The sequence below is a fragment of the Toxotes jaculatrix genome, chromosome 10, assembly GCF_017976425.1.
Source record: "Toxotes jaculatrix isolate fToxJac2 chromosome 10, fToxJac2.pri, whole genome shotgun sequence".
Classification (NCBI taxonomy): Eukaryota; Metazoa; Chordata; class Actinopteri; family Toxotidae; genus Toxotes; species Toxotes jaculatrix.
Window position 1 is genome coordinate 2,655,354 of NC_054403.1, and position 19,104 is coordinate 2,674,457.

The window sequence follows — 19,104 nt, forward strand, 5'->3', positions numbered from 1 at the left end:
TGATTTGAGTAACTCAGACTGTTGAATCCTCATAGCCTCTTCAGCTGAACTTCAGAATGCACTTTAGCACAGACCCAGGTCTGTGGATTTGTCCCTATCTCTCACCGTGTAGCCACACTAGGACCACTTCAGTGTTGAATGGAGAAATAATTACAGAGACCAGTAACTCTTTCAATGGACACATGACTATTGTTTTAAGACGGATATCAGAGTATGTGAACTCCTCCTTTAATGACTGTTGGGGGGCCACAGACTTTTGCGTACCTCTGTCTGCCACTTGTCCATTGTTCAGTGGTCTGTTGGTTTGTTTGTCTATTTCTGATACCAACATATTACCTTTACCCAGCACCATCTCTGTCTCTGTGACATGAAACAAATCATTTCTAAACCTAAGCTGCATCACTGAAGTCCAGTGTCTTTGCAGACATCCACTTCTGAAAAAGATAAAAGTGTTGTGTCCACGTTCTCCTCCTCACCAAATCCACACACACACCCACACCCACATCACACAACAGTGACCTTTGTTACAAGACAATGGTAAAACACTGTGACCTACACACACACATACAAAGACACATACAAAGACACACAGAGCAGGTACATGTCAGTGAAGGGCATGAGGCTGGTGTTTTAATTTGGAGAGTAGATAACATGATAGTATCAGGACAGAGAGATGACAGACTGAGAGAGCGAGAGAGACAGAGAATAGGGGATGGAGAGACAGAGAGATATAGACCAGATGTCCAGATAATATTAAAATTCAAATCACTGTGTTTTTTCCTGCTTGGTTGATTTACAGACACCAGCTGATACAGAGACAGACTTATTCAGATGTAGAGACTACATGAGAGAATGTATTCTTAGTTCTTTACTGAGAGACAGTTCAAGTTTAAAAGTGTCAATTTTTGAATTGTGGAGATACAGTACAAGGCCTGTACAAAGTTTTTTTTTTTTTTGATCTGCGTGTATGTGCTTGTGAAGGGCAGCGGTATCATCAGAGAGAGAGGGAGGGAGGGATGATGTTTGAAGGGAGACAGTAGGGACGATGACCTGATGAGAGATGGACAGATAAGTGGACAGATAGATGGAGACAGGAACAGAGAGAGGGGTAGGATGAGAGGATTAGTGGAGCAGAGGTGGTGCTCTGTAGCACTGGGACATGATACACACATGCTTTGTATAGTGAGTTACAGCCGGTTGAAGGCAGGAGCGAATATCACAAGAAATACAGCAGATTTACAGCTAAGGACGCTGTTTCCTGTGAAGCTGAGGCACATGGAACAAAGCACAGTGAAGGGCACACAGCACGAGTCAGTCCGTTTTTATCATTGCTGGCCGCAGTTAATGGTCCAGGTGTTGAACGACAGTCACCACAGCTGAAAGATGAAGCCAGGGTACGCAAGTGTTTCAAGTCATTTTAAGCTCCTCTAACAGTTGTTGATCTGTATGGTTACATTTCCCATGACAGCTATCTGACTGTTTTTTGTTTGTTGATTTTGGATATTTGTGTGTTCCGTAGTGTAATCTCCGCATCATTGCAAATAAAGATCACCCTCAGTGATTTCTCCAAGTATCTTTAATTAAGATGGAACCAGTGTCTGGATGGTGGCTCCAAAATAACATTCTGGCTTTCAGCCTCCAGAGCTGGGAAGCAGGTTCCTGAATCATTTTTCTAAGCAGTAGACTGACATTTATAATTCAAATATACAACAGGTTCATTTAATTATTTCAACTTTGTTTCAGAGAAATATGGTTTAGCATGACAGACACAGTACCTCTAGATGCTACATTATCCATGAGCCTGTTCTACACCATCTCTGTAGAGAGAATTTAAAAGCCTTCATTGTTACAAACAGAACCATAGTTTCTGAACTCACCCACGACTGACCCAGAATTTAAAAGTGAACCGATATAAATTGAAACTTGTACCTTCAACTTTTTATCAAAGAACCAAATATTTTGCCTCTCAGTCATTTAATCTTTTGTTGTGACGGTTGAAGCTCTGCGGGTCTCTCTGCTGTGTTTCTTTATCAAATAAAGAGACATTTTCTATCACAACTGCTCATTTGTTTTTCCCTGATCTGCTAATCATCTGTCACTGCAAGCAGATCTGTCTTCAAAACCACATCCACAGGTACAGTAGGTCACAGGTGAACCAGGACTTTGCTCTGTAAAGTTTGATTAGTCAATAGAAGTGGACACTATGTTTCCCTCCATTCATTCCAGTGTGACCAGACCAAAGTTTAAGAGTATGAGAGTCATTCTCCTCTGGGTGAGTCAGCTGACTGGCAGTTGGTTCCCTAAAAACACAATTAATAGTTAATAATTAATTAATTATAACTCTTTTAGAATGTCCAAATTTTACTGGATACAAATTCTGTTGAAACAAAGAGTCATTTTGCAGAGAGCCGGAAGTCTTTCAGTGAGACTGAACAGTGAGTAACTGTCTGGTCTATTAGTCCAAAGTTACAGCAGCATTGTCACAGTGGCACCAGGACAGAGGGAGGAGGCACAGAGAGGAGGAGGCTGCCTGCTGTGTGTTCCCTTAATGAGCACAGGATTTATTCAATAAGCCGTTTGCTTCTTAATTAATGTTCTAATTAGACTTCTTTCCTCTCACTACCACCCAACCACACACACACACTGCTTCACACAACACACACATAACACAAGTGAGGTGGTGACCTTGTGATAACCTGTGTGTTCGTCGTTCAATGGCCATGCCCTGCATCAGCACTTACACATCACACACACACACAGGAAGAGAGAGTGTATGCATGCACACAAACACACTGTGTCAGTAAAATACACAATCTCATATACACACACACACACCTTGGCTATCACCATCCATAGAGTATGTGTGCCTCCCCCTGACAGTGGGAAATTATCCACAGAGACTGTGAGTGAATATATTCATCAGTGGTCCGGCCCACGCTCCCAATTCTGTACCTTTACCTCAGTCTCATAGAGGATTTTTGTGTCTTTCTGCTCATTGTTTTGGTTTTGCTCTGATAAAACTCTGATAAACTCACTGTACACTGCCTGCTTAACACCAAACAACACAACAACACACAGAGTCAGCAAATACCTGGTGAACATGAACATTTAGCAGCTGCCTACATTCACCAGGTCACATACAAATGACTCCAAATGAGAGCTAATGTTGCACCATGTCACTGCTGGATTTGTACTTAGGAAACTGTTTAATGACACATTCACAGCAGCCACTGTGGCCACCATGTGTTGAAAGAAAAAAGCTAAAATCAATTCACTGATTATCAAATTTTAAGCAATTTGTCAAGTGAAATACCAAACACTCCCTGATTTCTGCTTCCGATATGTGAAGGTTTGTGGGTTTTCTCTGTTTCATCCTTGTAAATTGAATATCTTTAGTTCTGGACTGTTGGTTGAACACAGCAAACACATTTCGTGGCGTTTCATGGACTGACCAGTTACAATGTGAAATGTCACACCTATGCTTTAGCAGCTGAGCTAAACTTGTTATGATGCATTACTTTAGATCTTAAGGTCTTTGTAGGGTTGTCACACACTTAATGCAATTTATTTATGGGATCAACCAACCAATCAGAGTGAGTCGTGAAGCTCTAGTGGAAGTTCAGCTAGGAGGGCAACCTGGTCCAGCAATCACACATCTGTTATTTCACCAAAGCTTTTTATTCAGTCAGTTTACACATGATATATTTATCATGATAATACAGCATCTAATGTAAAATCTATTTTTCTTTTCTGGCACAGCTGACTGGACATCTGGAGTTTCACCATCTCACCTTCATTCACCTGCACCATCTCTCAACAAGTACAGGTGTGAGTTTTATTTTAAATTATCCTGTATTATCAGTTTTAAAAAATTATTACAAGTTATTCAAATTTTTTACTTTGTTGTTGATCATGATTCAAACAGCTTAGAAATCTTGTACCCTGTGGGCCAAAAAACATAATTGCTTCAGTTTCATAAAATGTATTTCTATTTTAATATAGCGTAATAGACATAACCATATCACCATTCTGTCCTCAGAATACAATGCTGGGTATTTTTTTCAGGTGGCAGAATGAGTAACCTGAAGCTTGGGAAAGAGAATATGGTCACTCCAAAAACAGAAGCAGGTCTGTGTTGAACTATCCTGCACTGCCATCTCATGGACAAAGAGAAACACTGGGTTAAAAAATTTGAGTAGTTCCATCCAGATTAAGGTTTGATCATACTGGTTAAATGAGACACTATTTCTGTTGGAAAATGTAAATTCACAAGTATGAGCACTGTGTCAAATATAATGAAGAAAGGGTAAGTCATTAGCAAAGGGTGAGGCAGGCTTGACGAGGATGGGATTTGTATTTGGGATACTAGGAACTAATGGAGATGAGGTGTGAGAAAGTCAGAGGAGGGGGGGATTAACACCAGAGTGTTTAATAAAATATAGTATAATTAGAAAAAAAAAACGTATTTTATTTCATTATTATAGAAAAATGTAAAGTAGATCCTGTTCTACATACTCTGGTACAGTAGGTGGTTGTAGGCACCTAAACGTTGGTATTGCAATCAACCAAAAAAATGCAAAGAGGAAGAAGAAGTCTTGGGACTATTGTTAACAGTCAACATTAATTTGAAAAGAGAAAGGTTATATTTAAACACCCTCTGAACGTTTGGTGTCCTCCAGTCTTGACGGTCTTTGCCACTGGTTGTTCTGTGACTGAAGGCTTTTTAAAATAAGGTAAATATAACAATTAACCACATAGTTATATGTAAAAAGTCACACATTTTAACATTCTACATTCTAAAAAAAGTAAGTAGTGTAGGATAATTTCATGCATAATTTATGAAATTGTCCTATAAAAACTTGAGTGAAATCGGTACTCTTATCAATACTCTGTTCAGTTTTTTTTTTATTCTCTTCTGTCTCTCTGTTTAAATTGAGAACAGGATTAGAAAAAAAAAAAAGAAAAAAAGAAACATTATACAGGTTACCAGTGAATTACCGTACTGATATACAGACAGGAATGAAACCACACAATATCCTATTGAGAAAGACTGTGATTCATGGTTGTATGTGTAGGTATTAATGGGATTTTGAATGGAGTTTTCGCACTTCCGGAACAGAACCTGGATTTTCCGGTTTCACTTCAGCTCCGCTGTCAGCTTTCTTCCTGGACAGCAGGTGGCGGTGATGTTTCATTAGACGAAGTGAGTAAATAAAACAAGAAGAAGAACCATAGCAACGGTTAAACAAAGATGGCGGTCTCCTCTGGTGTGCTGTGGTCCTTTATATGTTTATTCTGTATATTTCTCTCGTTTGATGTCGTGACTGCAGACGAAAATATTACGAAACAGACATTTAATGTAACTGCGTCTGGTGACTATAATGTCACTTTTAATGTTACTGACAATTCTACAACTAGACAGCCTACAGAGCTTGTGGCCACAGAACCGACACCGAGCTACATAAGCACGGAGGAGCCCGTTCAACCAACCGCCCCCGCTAAGCCCCTGCCCGTCTCCGGCCTCCTGCTCATTCCTGCTTCTAACGGTAAGCTGTCGTTAAACGACAGAACACAGTGAAACACGTTCTCGGTTCTTAGTATTGCTTTAAATAGCTAGCTAGCTTAGGTCTGCACGCTGTACTAGAGAGCAAAACTTACTCTGAAACTTTACATGTTAGCAATTAAGTAGCTACACAAATCAAAATCAAAGCATCAGAATCACGTCTGCAGTTCCTGTTCGATTATTCACTCATCAAAATAAGCTGTACGTTGGCTATCAAACAAAAATGTTTAATTTCAGTTTTCACAGCGAGGTGGAAAGAGTTTAAGGCAGGTGGATGGACACTGAGAATGTCATTCTAACCTGAGGACTGTGTGTGTGTGTGTGTGTGTGTGTGTGTGTGTGTGTGTGTGTGTGTGTGTCAGCTGGCAGCGTGTGTCCCTGTGACGAACACACGGGTGTGTGTGACATCAACTGCTGCTGTGACAGAGAGTGCAGTGAGGAGGTGGCTCTGTTCACCGGCTGCTCCGTGCGCACTGTCAGGTAAGTCTCCAGCGCCCACCTCTGCCTGTTTCAGATAAATGTCAGGTTTCCAATCACTGTAGTTCAGTGGTAGAGACACAGCTAAAAGTGAGTGCCTTTGGTAGGCCACACTTGTATGGCAATGTGTAATGGAGCTGTTTAAACATACAGTATGATCATAGCCTCTTATGTCTTTCCAGGACCTACTGTCCATCTTGCCCACCTCTCAAATAAAACCCAGTATTTGCTGCTATACACCATGTAAAAACATTGAGGAAGGGTAGAATAACCTGTTACCTAATAGCTTAAAATAAAATTTGGCATAGTGTACTGTACATTTCCACAGCACTGTCAGTGGAACAACAGAACCATGCCATATTTACCACTCTCACTTTCTCTTTGCAACAGTTATCTGTTTATAAATCACAAATGTTTTCCAGTAATGTTTAACAGTAAGTTAAACTGGGATCGTATCCTCCTTAAATATGAAATGGGAAATCAGAGATGCATTGGAAGGTAGAAATGTATGTATCAGTATGAGCAGGACTCTTAAATTCAATGTTTCTTACAGGTTTTCACATGCTGTATTTTATCTACTTTACATGCACAGGCTCATCCTTGGTATTTATTCCTTTTTGTTTGCAGTGCCAACAAGCAGCTTTGCAGCTGGGATGCAGCATCTTACTCTTTAGGCAGTACCATAGATGGCTACTCAGAGCTACAGCTGTCTGTCACGAAGGAGACGAATTACGACATTTTCTGCATTAAGTCACAAAACCGTAAGTTATCAATTAGTCATAATTAGTTAGTAGATTCAATCATCTGAATGTAAAGGACAAGGCTGGTGTTATTTTTCTACTTTTCAGAATATATATATATGTAGAATTGTTACTGTAACTTTCTCGTAGGCTGTTACGGACCACAAACAATATGCAGCAGTGTCAGAAGTAGTAAAGTACTTTATGATACCAGTTTTTCCATCTGCAGGTTTTTCTCAGTCGGCAATTATTTTGTCTGTGTAGGTATTGATGGATTATCCCATCCCTCACCTGCTCTTCCCACCGACAACAACTTTGACTCACTGTTTAAACAATTTACCAGCTTTATTTTCGGCTTGGAGGAAAACAGTGGTCAGGTGTCCACTGCAGAGAACCAGACCTCGACTGGATACCAGGTTCATTTCTTTTGAAGTGATAACTGTTACCCTGTCATTGTTTGTATTTCAATGATCTACTTTACATCAGATTGCTGTGTTCACCCTCTGCTGATGGCTCATTGTTTTCAGTACGGGGATGAGATGGTGACGGCAGGGCAGAGTGGAGAGAGAGGGGTTTTCTGGCTGCCAGCTCCTGGTGTCACTGCTGATTGTGTGGACACGAGTCCTGCAGGTAGATACTGCTCGCCTTAATGTGACACGTTGCCACTGTGGCCACAATTGACAGTTATGGGATAATGAAAGTCAGCAAACTGATTCAGTTACGTAGCAATATTTATCTGAAATTAGCTCATTTTAGCTAATTAGCTTACTCACTTACACACCTCTGCTGCAGGGTGTGCTGTTCTGCTGCTGACATAGCATTTCACCTGTGCTGGACTCTGTTCTTTCGTTTGTTTCACCGTCCATGTCATTGTGTATGTTGTTAAAAAGCTGTCAAGCACACACAAGACGCTCCTGATAAACTGCAGCCTCTTATAATGAATGAAATTGTCAGTAGTTTTAAGTATACTGGAACTTGACTGAGAATAGTGACTACACTGCTGAGAAAGCCACACAGAGATTGTATCTGCTGGATACAATATTCTGTAGTTAAGTGATGTTAATGCTGGTGGACAAACACTGGGAACGGTGAACACAAATGTAGTGGAAAGTGTTTTATTCTTCACATATGAGAACCGGACCAAACTAAAACTAAAAGCCAAACCAAAAGAGAATTCTGAATTAAATATGAAGAGTAAAGCTTTCCAGATTGTAAATGGTCCTTCCCTCCTGTGGCACTCACACTTTGAGCTTTTACCCTCAGAGAGACTCCACAGAGAAGTAAAAGCTACCAAAACCATATGTCCATTTGTCCTCATCACTGTCCTGTATTCTCAGTAGTGCAGTTAATTTTCATCATTTTGTGATGAAGACCGAAACAAATTTTCCACAATGTGGTCAGTAAAGTTCCTAATCTAACCTAACAATAGCTTCCATAAGCTTTTGGTCAAATCCGAGCAAGTAAAGCTGTAGCAACAAGGGTAATGAACTGAGCAAGGCTGTGTTTTATTGCTTAGAAACTGAACTTTTCATCCATTAGAGAACGAACATGTTATTACTTCTCTTAAAAACTTTAAGCACAATGAACTGAGATCACAAACGATTGTAAATGCTACACTAACCTAGCCTGGACCAGGCGGAAGTGTCTTTTTCATATTCATAACAGGACCTGCAGAGGTTACTCGTGGACATGTTGTATGAGTGTTCTCATTATACATATAACCTGCTGGAAAAATGGTGCAAAGTGCAACACATAAAAGTGAAACAGTTTCAAGGCTGATTAGTCTGAATTACTCAGGAGAGTAGTGTAATGATGTTTCTCCTGAGACCTGAGGAGAAATCCCTTTAATTTAATCTTATTGAGATTATTTCATCATGATATGCTGTTTTTCTTTTGTTTTTTTTTTAAACTGCATCAGTTAAACATCTCGCAAATCCACAGCCTGCTAAGAGAGCATGTTATCTAAGAATAGTCTGATATTTTAGGAAATAAGCTTCTTTATGATCATTTTACGAGTGTTTTGAATTTTTAACATTTTTCTTGACAGCATTCTTGAAGGATCAGAGCGGAGGCTGTTCCCGGCGTACGGTCCTGGATCAGGACTGCAGCACTCTGCTGGCCTTCAATATGGACACCTACACGAACGTCCAGCTCTTTGCCGTGAGTCTCACTTTTACTCTGCGACACACTGCTTGTTCCTCAAAGAAACACAACACTGCCAAACTCTCTTACTCTCTAAGAAACTGGACGACTGCTGTGATTAAAGGGGAGCTCCACCAAGTTTACATTGCACATCGTATGTTTTCTTCAGAGCTGCGTAACTTGGTAGAAGCGCAACATTTGAAAACTGAAGCAATCTTTTTAAGTGTTGTCATTCATGTTGTGGTGACATTTACCATAAATATTTCAGAGGGCTGGGAGGTGTTTGAGTGGGCTTTTCTTTTGTTTATTTTGATAAAATAAAGAAACATGGATCGCTTTAAATAAATTGCACAGGCTCAATAAGCTACTATTTTGGAAATGTTTAAAGCATGAAGAAACTGCAGAAAGAGAATCAGATTAAGTTAACTTAAAGATGCTAAACTGAATCTTTTCAACTCCACAGGGGAAGAATAAAGATGCAGCAGTGAGTATTCCTACTTTTTGTCTGTTTGTTCAACTCTGAAACAGTTAGTCAGAGAATTAATTGACCAGCAGAACATTAATTAACAACTGTTTTCACTTCACTGGCTCTGCCTTCTTAAAGGGTAACTCAACACTAAATTCCCTTTTTTGGAATTAGTAAATTACATGTACAGTCAGAGTATCTATTGATCTTGGTGCTATTTCAAGTGCTCATTACTATAGAAGTTATTTTCCCTTTTCCAGAGGTAATCCAGTAACCGTCCACTTGATCCTTAAGAAATCTGTTTAAAACATCTACAGCATGATGCACCCGGGGACACTCCACCCCCAAAACTACAGGGCAACGTCACACTCAAGAAAGACTTTGGGTGGGTGATGCAAATGAAATGCCAGCTGTTACCAGCTGGTATAAATAAGGCAAGAGACATGAGTTCCTTAAGAGCCAAGGTTCTCATAATTCTATGGAAGTAAAACATTAACATGTCTCAGAGTTTGGACTGGAGGACAGACAGAGGAACACAGTGAAGACAGTGACACAGGTCTGACGCTGGTCTGACGCTGATTCGACACTGTCCAGTGGCAGCAGTAGTATTCAGTTGCACTTTAAATTTTCTTTGTTTTCTGTGATCATTGGATTTTGGGACTGTTGGTTAGAGAGAAGAAGGAATTTGAATACTTTAGCTTGGCTCTGAGAAATTGTAATGGGCTTTTTTGATTGATTCATTGGAAAATAAATGTCTGCTTGGTCTAAATTACTTGGTCAAATTACAATATACTTTATGTAGTGTACAGAAATGGTGTGTGTGTATATAATGAAAGTGTCTTTGCATGATGTAGAGTTATAGTTCATCGCTCTACTTGACATTATTGTTCTTCGTTTATCAGTTTGCTGTACTTAAATGTATCCATAGATTTTTTTTCAAGTGCCCTATAAAGCCTTCAAATCCCATAAGGCTCTGCAGCTCAGTGTTGATGTTTTGAAACCCATGCTGGGAGGAAGGTTTGGGATGCGTAGGTGTTATTGGGTTCTATAAAATAATCAAAGAGCTGCAGTAAAAATCTTCACATGCCATCACAGCCTCTGCCTAACCAGGAACTAAGACACTTTAGTAAGACACTGACATTTCTTTTGCGCAAAGAATAGAGGCCCCCAAAAACACGTCTCCTTTGAAAATTGCCACATTGTGAAAAAAAAAAAAGTTAAAACAGCTGAAACTTTGAGGTTAACTGCTGCAACACAATGACAGGAAAAATGGCGCTTTTCTCATAACTTTCGTCTCAGTTCTCATGAAGAAGGAAGTCATTATTTTCACATTGGCTCTGACAAAACACCTTTGCTTTACTGTTTACTGCGTGGCCTTTGCAGCATGCTGTACTGTCATAGATTATTTTCCCTTTGATACAGTATGTCTGAGATATACAATACCTGCATGCAAATGTTTTAAATATGTCAAGAGGCATAATATCTGCTTTGATGTATCATCTACTGTAACTCCAGCAACTTTCATGTGTGTGTCCCCCGGTGTTGCTGGAGGTTGTTCCTGTGGAGGTAGCCTCAGTCATCCTGCAGTCTGTGGATGGGACTCAGACTGAGCTGAAGATGAGTGGAGGAGAAAACCTCAGTCCTGTTCTCCTGAGCCCAGACCTCTGTGCTAATGTGGTGCTGAAGGTGAGCCAACCAGAGTCCATCGGTTGATAGTTTGTAGGGCACAGGTACAGGTGTTCCTAATAAAGTGGACACTGAGCGTAAACACTACACCTAGAAGTAAAGTTGAAATTGTGGACACTGAATGATTTCATCCTATACTAATAAAAGGAGTCAGTGTGAGCTGACCCCATCAGATGCTCTGTGTCCTCAGGTTGTGTATGTGATGAAGTACAGCCCAGCCGGGGAGATAACGAACGTGACGGCGTCTCTGGTGCTTGGATTTGTCCGTGCAGCAACATTGCCCTTGAGACAGGAGTTTCAGATCACCTTTGTCCAGGTAGTGTCTCTCAAGATGTATCATGGAGTTTGGCTAATTCATCCATCATATTAATGGATTAAAAAAGAAACGAAAATGTGTTGTTCTGTGCCTTTTGTCTGTTAAACAGCAGCATGGTGAGGACATGGCTGTCCAGTACAGTGGAAACCCAGGTTATGTGGCCGGGCTGCCTCTTGTGTCTGGAACAAGAACAGCAGAATATCCTTTCCCTGCCTGAATGATGGATGTCCCTCACCCAGACTCACAGGCAGTGTGGATAATTAATAATGTCCTCTGACGGCGGTATAAGGGGTTTGGGGTACATTTACAGTGTTTGATGAGAAGGGGATGGTTTTCTGATGTGCTACAAGGCCCAGGATTTGTCCTTAGCAGTCATCTTCACGGGGATTGTCAGAAGCATCGACCCCAGAGACACACTGTCTCTTCTCCACAGTGCTGAGGACCAGGACTGTCTGCGGGGTCCACATCGGCGCTCCCCTGTCCTGTTCGGTCTGGATTCCGTGTCTGGATGCACATTAAGGCACGACATCCTCACCGTCGGCGAATCCCTTTGATGTGCACAAGTACAGTGTCTTCTTAACAATAATGGTCACTTATCTTGTTCCTGCAGATTGGAGGATGCTACCAACTGCTCCCTGGTCTCCCAGCTGCTTTTAGATGTTCTGCGTGGACCAAACTACCCCCAGTATGTGGCTTCTTTTGGAAACTCCCCACTGAACAATCCACTGGACTGGGTGCAAATCAAGAACAACTTCATTCCTGGGGTGAGCACTGTTTGAAAAGAGAAAATAGTCTCAGATCATGGACATGGAATTTTCAAAGATTCAGTTTAAGAATGTAGTAGTTAAACTTGGTCCCTGCATGTCACTAAACACATACTCCCTCATACTGGGTTCTCGTCACAACAGATTAAGCCTGTGACAAGGAAACCTGGAACAGGCTACGATGGCAAGTTATACTTTGACCTGAGTGATCAGATCTCACATGCGTCCTCGATGTATCTTGGGTGCATTCACACCTGTACTTCGAGCTGTCCACTTGGGATCGGATCACCTCAGACACGTTAATGCCACATCTGAACAGGACCTAGGTTGAAAACCAGACCAGACAGATCCTTTGCAGTCAGGCTTTGAAGCTCTGAAATAATATGCCCAAGGAAATGAGGCTGTCTTTTAAGCCTTAAAACATACTTTTCCCGATTTTATCAATGTTTTATTATATTAAATATAATAAAACAGACACTAACGAACACTAAAACTGTCCTTGTGTTTTAGTGTGTTCTGTTATCATTGTGAAACACCTTTTAACTGTTTTTTTTTAAAAGTGCTATATAAATAAAGCGCATTATTAGTCTAACTTTGCGTGAAAGGCATGTGACAGCCTGCTTTTAGTTTGTCACATGGTATTTGAAGAACTCAGAACACGAGGAAAACGATTCTCTGGTCTGATAAGACAAAAATGGTGGTAGCTGAACTCAGCAGACTTTTCCTGATTTTATTTCCTGATTTCCTGATTTTAAGACTCACTAAATATATTGCATCCTGCTTCTTTAGATCTTTAAATCAACATGAATTGACACTGTACATTTCCCCTGATTGAAACACATGAAGCAGTACATGGTTTACATTGTGAAGCCACCATCCAGCCGTATGTTTGTCATTTCCAGGAAGCCCAGAGTTGCAGCATCCCGTTGTCATTTCATTTAGAAATTGAGTGGACCAAATATGGATCCTTGGTGAACCCCCAGCCTCAGATTGTGAGCGTCAAAGAAGTTATCCAAACCAACACCAGCAGCTTGGTAAGACTCACCTTTTCACAGATATTGGCAGGTTTTAACACACAGAGAGAAAACATGTAGTAGGTATCTGAGCTTCTCATCAACTCTGCTGTGTCTGTCTTATTCTCTTACAGGCTGTGTTGTCCAGTGGCAGCGGGTCCCTGCCAGTCAGAATATCAGTGGCCTTCTTACCAGTGTCTGCTGCTGCTCTTCCTGGTTACAGAGCCATGCCCACCATCGATGCCAAACTACCCTTTGACTTCTTCTTCCCTTTTGTCTGATCCAACAGTTACCTAACAGTCCATACAGCTCAGCACTGTAGGCTAATGTTTACCATACACACTGGTACATTGTATTTATGACAGCAAACACTGTTTGTATGATCAGTCTATCACTGTATACTGTGAATAATGTATATAGGAGTTTTGTAAGTAGAACACTTTTTTAATAAATGAAATCATTTATTTAAATCTGATTTTTTTACATAACATACAGTGCTTCTAAATGTCACTCAGCAGATTATTTAATTTATTAAATACAGATCTTTAGCTGGGTTCCATCACTATAGTGACAGGAAAACTGAATATGGATTCATTTACACAGTCAAAATGAGATGGTTTTTCTACAGTTAATGTAGTAACTCTAAAGATTATGTAAACAGGTAGTAGGAATGATTCAACAGGTCTACAGTAATGCTTTATCATGGAATGTATAGTGTGAAAATTAAAAACCATGATGCAGACAGGTTTGTGGTATAAATGACACTGAAGAGCGGCTCCATGACAGTTAATCAGAGTTAGAAGCCTATGCCATTCTTCCTCAGGAGGGCTTGAAGTTTCTCCTTCTCTTGTTCCTGCAACAGATGGAGACAGACAAAGAAAAGAGTCAGTCTGTCGTTGGGCTTCATTCAAAGCTTGAACACAGGAGCCTGTAGCCCAGAACTCATGGACTTCTGCCTTAGCTCTGGTGAGGTAGCATCATATTAGAAAGACTTGTGTCCAGATTCCTCAGGGTGATGCAGGGAAGATATAATATAATATTAGACTCACCAGTTTATCATTGCGGGCCTGTAGTTCTGTGATTCTTTCAACAAGGTGGTCGTAGCTCTCCTTCAACTTGTGGATCTTCTGGTCTGCACGAGTCTTCACTGACACCAGGATACCTGCAACACATTCCAACACAATCACCTTCACATGCAGCAACTAAGATGACTTCTTTTTCTTTTTGACTTGTACATTTTCACTGGTAACTGTAAGAAAGCCTTAAGAAAAAAAAAAATCAAATTCAGGAAACATCCAGTTTATCGATCGAAGCTTTGCCAAACGGGGCGCTCTGACACTGTGGAGGAGGGAGGCTGCTAGAAAGGACTGAGGCCATTTCTAGGAATCTGTACCGGTATGCCCATGGTTATTTCTAAGGCTGCCAACTGTCATACACTGAGCATGAGTCACACAACTGACACAGATCTTGTGCCACGGAGACTTTTCTCAACATTTCATCTTAGCACGTCCTGTTCAATGATTTTTATGATTTTGAATGATTGTATATTTTTTCTCAGTAGTTTCTAAATAAATTCCAGCCGTCTGTTAAAGCATGTTCAGGTCTTATCTTGCACTGGTCCAAAAATATTGTTCCATTTAACACTATGACTTCTTTGGACACTTAATAATCCCAACAAGCTTAAGCTTAATTACTCATTTGGAAATATTCTTCCAGGCATGATGCAGTCCCTTTAATAACACACTGTGCTGTCGCTGTGAACACTCATTACTTCACCCTGAACCTCAAAGCAGCTTCAGGCGTTTCAGTTGTGGATGGAAGAGGACTGCGAGCTTTAAGCGGGAGCTGCATTTCAAATTTGTCAGCCAGAATTTTGGGTAGGGTCCTTAACTTGTGCCAGAAATCACTCAAAGTCTCTGGTTACTCAGTCAGTTTTCTTCTCCTCGTTTCCTCTAGAAGAACAAGAATGTCCTCATATTAGCTGCTGATGGAGCATCGTGCATCGTCTGGAGCAAGTTCCACAGTAACTGCCCTGAACAACTGCCACAGGATGCTGCAGGGAGCTGCTTTATAAAAGTCATCAAACGCTTTTATAAAAGCTTTTGGTTAGCCTGTCTGAGAAGCTGCTATGGGCTCATGTCCTCGTCTGTTTGGAACTTCTGTGCTTGTTTTTGTGTGTCTGTTTGTTACATATATACAAAAATATACACACATTATACACAGACTCATCACTGTTTTGCAAAAATGTTACTGACCATTGATAATTCTGGCCACCCTCCAGAGTCGCAGCAGGATGAGGAGACCCGTTGCATCAAAGGCGTCCTCATGGAAGACGAAGACAACGTCCAACACGAAGGACAACACCACCACCAAACCATCAAACACCTCAAACTTGTGATGGAAGAACTCCAGGCGGTAAGCAAAAATCTTACCAGCCAGCTCCACCATGAAGAAAGTGAGCAGCGCCAAGCTCAGGTAATGAAACACCTGCAAGAACAAGTGTTGGATGGTAAACATTCTAAATAAAAGTGTGGGTTTCCTTTGATTAAAAGTGGACGAGTCTGTGTCTCACCTCAGGAGCAAGGTGGCCGTGCTCCAACTTGATCACAGACAGATCTATGAGCAGCTCAGCCAGAACAAAGATGGCATCCAGGATCACCAAACACACCACCAACACCTGAAAGCAACAGCAGACCATCAGCCTATAACAGTTGCTGCTTTAAAAACCCATGGGCAAGGACCGAGCTTCAGTACAGGTTTTGAGGTACTAGTATTTTACTTGAGTATTTCCATGTTTCCAGAGGGAAATATGGTACTTAGTGCATGATACTCTTACAAAATACAATTTGATAAAGATTAAACCAAACCTTTTTGGCTTGTGACACAAAACAAACAAACAAAAAGTGTCTTGTTGTTGCTCCTTGTCTCAGATGTGTGTGAGCTGTTTTCCCTCTAAACCTGTCACATAGTTTCATTTAAATAACTGTCTGAGGCTGAAAGAGGTGACATTATTCAATATTTTACAAAGACACCAAAGATTAGAGGTAAAAAAAAACCCACGGAAACAGATTTAGGCATCTGTTTCACATGTACCAGAATTTTGTTGCTTCTTTCACCTCTGTCTTGTTCCAACTTCCTTAAATGTGAGCATTTACTGCTTTTCTTTGTTTTGTTTTCTTTGTTGTTTTGTTGTTTTCTGTAAATTCAGTAAATGAGACTAATGTGGCATACCTGGAACCGGTCAGAGCTGTAGAGCCTCTTCAGTGAGTCCCTGAAGCTCAGATTGGTTGGAAACTGTCCTGTAGCCGGACCCAACTCCTCGCTGACCGTGTGCAGCTCCTCTTCTTCCAGCTGACTCGGCTGCTGATCGCCCACAGTGGTGAAATACTTCAGGTACCGAGCCATAACAGCAGGCTCTGCGAAAGGAGAGGGCCGCGTCCCACCTCAGCTCAGCTCAAAGGGAGAAACAGAAAGTTTCCATTTCAATTCAGAAGTATGCCAGAGACAGTGGACAGTGAGATTACACAGCTGTTTATGCAGTTTAACAAACTGCAACTTACATAAAGTCTAAATCTAAATATTTGAGAATTTGCAGACTGATGTATCTGCAGTTTGTTTATCATGACTTCTTCATGTCTGAAAATCATTTCATCATCTGTGCAGATTTCACCATATGTTGAACAATCTGAGTTTACTTCTTCTTTTTGGGGGGGTTTGCAACATGTTACTGAGAAAGCAACCCATCTGAGCCTGATGTCAAAGGAAAGCTGCAGGCTCCAAACATGCATCCACCAACTACCCCATAACCACCACCACCACCTCCACCTCAACCTCCACCGCCACAAGACTGGAAGAAATAAACTGAAACACAAAAGACCGGACATGAAATCACTACAAGTAGAATCAGCAGAAGTGTGTGGGTGTGGGTGTGTGTGTCTGTGTCTGTGTCCTGCAGACAGACACAGAACATGTCGCTGACTGTCATTTGAAGGTTTGATGACAGCTCAACACAGCCCAACACAGTCCCAGCTGCAGGAGCACAGCTTGAGCAAACAGGCTTTTAAATCTGATGAGATCAGTGGAGCAAAGGAAGCTGTTCGTCAGCCTGAGCTGAGCCGTGTTTCCTCACATGCATTCCTCCGGGAAGATATGGAAGAAGAGTCCGAGCGAGGTTATAACAGAAATCAAACATGAAGTAAGTTCAGTCGACTCCAACAGAAACACATCAGAGTGACTCCAGTGAGTCCGATCAGAAATCAGTGCAGCGGTCAGTGGGGTTTTTTTTTTATTATTATTACCTGTCCTCTCTCCGTGTGGACAGATATCTGCTGTGCTCGCAGCTCTGAGACACTCCAGCTAAAACTCGTGATAAAAACATCCGTCTGCTGCTTTTTTTTTTTTTTTTTTTTTTTGCCAACCAAGCATTTTCAGCCTCAGGAACGTTAAAGCGTCCTGAGGCTCAGCGCGTCCGAGCTGCAAGCTGCTCGTCCTGTAAGCGTGATTTCACCTGAAAACACTCACCTTTCCCCTCGGATCTGCTGTTTGACGACTTTAATGCTCCTCTCAGAGAAAACTCTGCAACTGAGTTAACATCAAGTAGAAAAAAAAAAACTCCGCCTCCGACTTACAAGCCAGCCCCTGTTCTGCTCCGTGCACAGCGTCGAACCGAACTCCGTTCACATTTTTCAAGTTTTTTGTGGTCTGTATGAGCTGGAGACATAACTGAACAAACTTTATAGCTCTTAATGATTAATAATAATTAATAATTAATAAAAAGAAAAATACTGCTTTTGAATAGCCTACAGACGGTATATACACTGCTTACACTATACGCTGCTTAAAAATGAAAAGTGATGATTTTAAGATATTTATTTCCAAAATAGACATTTTGTTAAATAGAGTTCCTATGAATGATTCTTGGTAGATTATATAGAAGCCGAATGAAAATGCACATCCTTATATATTTCCGACAAGCTCTGGTTTGTTAATCACAGAGAAGGCTCAAGCACTGGAAAATGACAAAGGCAGCTATCTTTAAATGTACCTATTCCTGGATGGAGCTTTGTATGGTGCTGCTCTGTCAGCGCTTTGAAACGACAGGAACCACGTGATTTCTGATTCTTTTCCTTCATCCAAGGATCAAGAGTATGAACATGACCCAGGTTACATTCAGCTCCGGTCTGTGCATCTTAACTGTGTCACTGTTTATCTACAACCTAACTATAAAAACAACGCGTTTCAAGCAAAACGGTTAAAGCTGGAACACGTTCAGTCTTTAATGAACTCAGCTGTGATTTAATTAGACAATGACCTGCTGAGCTGAGCAGACGCTGGACTTCTCGTTCTCCAGCTACAACTCTGCACAGGTACAAGTCATTTTCCGTCACCACACTGCCACCTACTGGCTGCACCTATTATGTGCATTAAGGTCACTTAAATCATATGGCGGATACACTTATAGATAAACAGAGACGTGGACTTGTTATTCGGTTAAATGTTAAGTTTTCTGTCTGGAGTCAGTTGTTTATATAGTGTTTGGTCCCAACAACAAACAAACAAACAAACAAGATCCTGTTTGGTTCCCATGAAGAGTAGTGGAAGAAGGAGTTATCTTTCCACCTGTCTTTCTGTGTGTGTGTGTGTGTGTGTGTGTGTGTGTGTGTGTGTGTGTGTGTGTGTGTGTGTGTGTGTGTGTGTTAAAGCTTGGACTGCTCAGCGTGCTGAGGGAGCCGTCTCGTTTGGCTGATGTGTTCCACATGTTAGGAAGAAGCACATCTGTCCCAGCTCACTGTCCACACAGTGAGCACATGCTGTGTCCTCTTTTGCTTATCATTATGATCTTCCCTTACTAATTGAAGGTTACTGAAGCTGGTGTTTGCCTGGAATTTGTGATGATGGTGCTGTTGTCCACAAACTTCACTGTAGAGTTCTGTCCAT

The 19,104-nt window shown here is 41.1% G+C and overlaps 2 protein-coding genes across 4 annotated transcripts; one reads left to right on the forward strand and one right to left on the reverse strand.

The window, feature by feature from the left end:
* Positions 1 to 5,251: 5,251 nt before the first annotated feature.
* On the forward strand, positions 5,252 to 13,630 carry LOC121188802 (tectonic-1-like). 2 transcript variants are annotated; one of them, XM_041048713.1, is made up of 14 exons: positions 5,252 to 5,546; positions 5,926 to 6,043; positions 6,668 to 6,801; positions 7,045 to 7,196; positions 7,308 to 7,410; positions 8,828 to 8,940; positions 9,386 to 9,406; positions 10,940 to 11,074; positions 11,265 to 11,390; positions 11,503 to 11,588; positions 11,773 to 11,910; positions 12,001 to 12,154; positions 13,057 to 13,188; positions 13,302 to 13,630. In XM_041048713.1, the coding sequence occupies exons 1-14, from the start codon at positions 5,252 to 5,254 to the stop codon at positions 13,446 to 13,448; spliced, it is 1,854 nt and encodes a 617-aa protein (XP_040904647.1). In that variant the 3' UTR covers positions 13,449 to 13,630. The 2 variants fall into 2 exon arrangements, with proteins under 2 accessions (XP_040904647.1, XP_040904646.1); XM_041048712.1 differs by having other exon boundaries at positions 11,500 to 11,588; positions 13,302 to 13,628.
* A 14-nt stretch (positions 13,631 to 13,644) lies between these two features.
* hvcn1 (hydrogen voltage-gated channel 1) lies at positions 13,645 to 17,788 on the reverse strand. 2 transcript variants are annotated; one of them, XM_041048727.1, is made up of 6 exons: positions 17,466 to 17,673; positions 16,399 to 16,620; positions 15,740 to 15,844; positions 15,423 to 15,654; positions 14,217 to 14,329; positions 13,645 to 14,020 (listed from the first exon to the last, which is right to left on the reverse strand). In XM_041048727.1, exons 2-6 carry the CDS (start codon positions 16,570 to 16,572, stop codon positions 13,964 to 13,966), a joined length of 681 nt encoding a protein of 226 aa, XP_040904661.1. In that variant the 5' UTR covers positions 16,573 to 16,620; positions 17,466 to 17,673; the 3' UTR covers positions 13,645 to 13,963. The 2 variants fall into 2 exon arrangements, with proteins under 2 accessions (XP_040904661.1, XP_040904662.1); XM_041048728.1 differs by lacking the exon at positions 17,466 to 17,673 and adding an exon at positions 17,689 to 17,788 and having other exon boundaries at positions 13,646 to 14,020.
* Positions 17,789 to 19,104: the final 1,316 nt, after the last annotated feature.